Source organism: Eptesicus fuscus, chromosome 20 (genome assembly GCF_027574615.1).
Source record: "Eptesicus fuscus isolate TK198812 chromosome 20, DD_ASM_mEF_20220401, whole genome shotgun sequence".
Taxonomy (NCBI): domain Eukaryota; kingdom Metazoa; phylum Chordata; class Mammalia; order Chiroptera; family Vespertilionidae; genus Eptesicus; species Eptesicus fuscus.
Window position 1 is genome coordinate 37,251,108 of NC_072492.1, and position 3,459 is coordinate 37,254,566.

At 58.6% G+C, this 3,459-nt stretch overlaps 1 protein-coding gene across 1 annotated transcript; it reads left to right on the forward strand.

The window, feature by feature from the left end:
• The first annotated feature begins 934 nt into the window (after nt 1-934).
• On the forward strand, nt 935-2,822 carry FZD2 (frizzled class receptor 2). The gene has a single exon (XM_008149256.3). The coding sequence runs from the start codon at nt 1,090-1,092 to the stop codon at nt 2,785-2,787; it is 1,698 nt and encodes a 565-aa protein (XP_008147478.1). The 5' UTR covers nt 935-1,089; the 3' UTR covers nt 2,788-2,822.
• The last annotated feature ends 637 nt before the right edge of the window (nt 2,823-3,459 follow it).

Here is a 3,459-nt window from a genome sequence, read left to right on the forward strand (position 1 = left end):
ACCATAATGGGCTTCTTTGTGCTCGCTACGGGGCAATTACGCCCCGGAGTCCAGGCCCCTTTAAGAGCCTCTTAAAGAGACAGGCTCTCGATTTTCAGAGGGTTATTTAAGGGTGTGTGTAGGGGAGGGGCGAGGAAAACTCCTAGGGGTCTACTTATTGGGTGAAGTGAAACTTTTGTCTGGACTCCATGAGAAGGGGCTGAGAGTAAAGTCTTTATTAACTGTTAGCTTTTTAAAAGTCTCTCTTTTGAAACAAATCTTTAACTTGAAATTTTTTCACTTGATCTGTAAAATTGGACTGGAATAGGTGGGGTTGAGAAGCAGGGGCGGAGGCAAGGATTTAAAGAGGCCCTACCCCGGAGAGTGCCTTGGCCCCCCGGAAGAAAAAGTGATCCAAGCGTGAGTGGCTTGGGTCCACGTCTGTGCTGGGAAATGCGTGTCCACGGATCTCGCCTCCGCGACTCAGGATAAATCCCGTGCTGGGCAAACAGCCCTTAATATAATAATAGCATGTCTCTTTAAAAAGCAAAAGGAGGGGGGGAAAGTTTTGTTGGCATCTGGTTTCTGATCTCATTATGTTGTGGTCGACCAATCCAGCCCTCGGGGCTGGTCCTCGGGTTTAAATCTGATTGGCCAAGAGCACATTTTGGGATGGTGCTTAGAGCTCGACGGGGCGGTTTCAAGGTTCCCTTTTTTGGGGGGCTGAGGAGAGGGCGGGGCCGCCGGCCGGGGACCCCTTGAAACCGACTAATTAGGATCCGAGAGGCCGAGGTGAGGGCCGGAGGAAGGCACAAAGGAGTCGCTGGGCGGAGAAGGGAGGGGAGAGGCGAGAGGAGGAGGAAGAAGAGGAGAGAGCAAAGCAGCGCGCGGTGTCTCCAGCTGCTCAGTTAGACTGCGGCGAGCTAGCGGGCAGGCGCGCCGCCCCCTCCCCCGCCCGGCCTCCCCAACTCTGAGGCCCCGAGCAAAGTTTGCAAAGAGGCGCGGGAGGCGGCGGCTGGGGCGAGGCGGCGGCGGGGAAGGCGCGCGGTCTCCGGGCTAGGGGCGGGGGCGGGGGGCCGCCCCGGAGCCGGGTGGGGGGCGGCGGCCAGCATGCGGCCCCGCAGCGCCCTGCCCCGCCTGCTGCTGCCGCTGCTGCTGCTGCCCGCCGCGGGGCCAGCCCAGTTCCACGGAGAGAAGGGTATCTCCATCCCGGACCACGGCTTCTGCCAGCCCATCTCCATCCCGCTGTGCACGGACATCGCCTACAACCAGACCATCATGCCCAACCTTCTGGGCCATACGAACCAGGAGGACGCGGGTCTGGAGGTGCACCAGTTCTACCCGTTGGTGAAAGTGCAGTGTTCGCCCGAACTGCGCTTCTTCTTGTGCTCCATGTACGCACCCGTGTGTACCGTGCTGGAGCAGGCCATACCGCCGTGCCGTTCCATTTGCGAGCGCGCACGTCAGGGCTGCGAGGCGCTCATGAACAAGTTTGGTTTCCAGTGGCCCGAGCGTCTGCGTTGCGAGCACTTCCCGCGCCACGGTGCGGAGCAGATCTGCGTGGGCCAGAACCACTCCGAAGACGGCGCGCCCGCGCTGCTCACCACTGCGCCGCCGCCGGGCCTGCAGCCGGGTGCTGGGGGCACCCCTGGCGGCCCGGGCGGTGGCGGCTCGCCCCCGCGCTACGCCACGCTGGAACACCCGTTTCACTGCCCGCGTGTCCTCAAGGTGCCGTCCTATCTCAGCTACAAGTTCCTGGGCGAGCGCGACTGCGCCGCGCCCTGTGAGCCGGCGCGACCCGACGGCTCCATGTTCTTCTCGCAGGAGGAGACGCGTTTTGCGCGCCTCTGGATCCTCACCTGGTCGGTGCTGTGCTGTGCCTCCACCTTCTTCACCGTCACTACGTACCTGGTGGACATGCAGCGCTTCCGCTACCCCGAGCGGCCCATCATCTTCCTGTCCGGCTGCTACACTATGGTGTCGGTGGCCTATATCGCAGGTTTCGTGCTCCAGGAGCGCGTGGTGTGCAACGAGCGCTTCTCCGAGGACGGCTACCGCACGGTGGTGCAGGGCACCAAGAAGGAGGGCTGCACCATCCTCTTCATGATGCTCTACTTCTTCAGCATGGCCAGTTCCATCTGGTGGGTCATCCTGTCGCTCACCTGGTTCCTGGCGGCGGGCATGAAGTGGGGCCACGAGGCCATCGAGGCCAACTCGCAGTATTTTCACTTGGCCGCATGGGCCGTGCCGGCCGTCAAGACCATCACCATCCTGGCCATGGGCCAGATTGACGGCGACCTGCTGAGCGGCGTGTGCTTCGTGGGCCTCAATAGCCTGGACCCGCTGCGGGGTTTCGTGCTGGCGCCGCTCTTCGTGTACCTGTTCATAGGCACGTCCTTCCTCCTGGCCGGTTTCGTATCCCTCTTCCGCATCCGCACCATCATGAAGCACGACGGCACCAAGACAGAGAAGCTGGAGCGGCTCATGGTGCGCATCGGCGTCTTCTCGGTGCTCTACACGGTGCCCGCCACCATCGTCATCGCCTGCTACTTCTACGAGCAGGCCTTCCGCGAGCACTGGGAGCGCTCCTGGGTGAGCCAGCACTGCAAGAGCCTGGCCATCCCGTGCCCAGCGCACTACACGCCGCGCATGTCGCCCGACTTCACCGTCTACATGATCAAATACCTCATGACGCTCATCGTGGGCATCACGTCGGGCTTCTGGATCTGGTCCGGCAAGACGCTGCACTCGTGGAGGAAGTTCTATACGCGTCTCACCAACAGCCGGCACGGCGAGACCACCGTGTGAGCGGGCGTCCCGGGGGCCGGGGCCACACCGCGCTTTCCTCCTCTCCGGGGAAGGGGGGGGGGGCTCCTACAGACTCCTTATTTTATTTTTTTAAATAAAGAACAATCGAAACCATTTATTTTTTAGGTCGCTTTTTAAAGATAATTCTGCCCACCACCCCCACCAGGTTTGTAATTAAAATTGTAAATAGCCTTTGTAAATTTAATTATATATTTTCTATTTAAAAGAAAAGAAAAAAAAAAGAAGGAAAAAAAAAAAAAAAAAGGAACAGCAATGGGCGCCAGGGCTGAGGACTGAGGGGAAGGGGAGTTCTCGCCTTTCAAACACTACGCCGCACTTTGGTTCAGAGTTTTTGGTGATTTGGCAGGGCTGAGCCTGCTGGAAGAGGTGTTGGCTAGTTTGTTACATTCAACTTCTAAAGCCAAATTGGTGGGCCTTCTCACTGAAGCTGGGTCTGGGGAAGCTGGTGGATTTTTTAATTTTTTTTTTTTTAACAAGGCTTGGATTCTTCTTGGTTTTTTTTTTTTCCCTTCCCCCCTTTCTCTCCTCACTTGTCCTGTTTCCTTCACTAGATCTTTGGAACCCTCCCAACCGAGATGAAGACGTGGAAAAAAAAACCCATCGGGTGGGGTGGTGGGGAGAGGGCGGAGAGCGTGTGTGGAATGGCCTCCA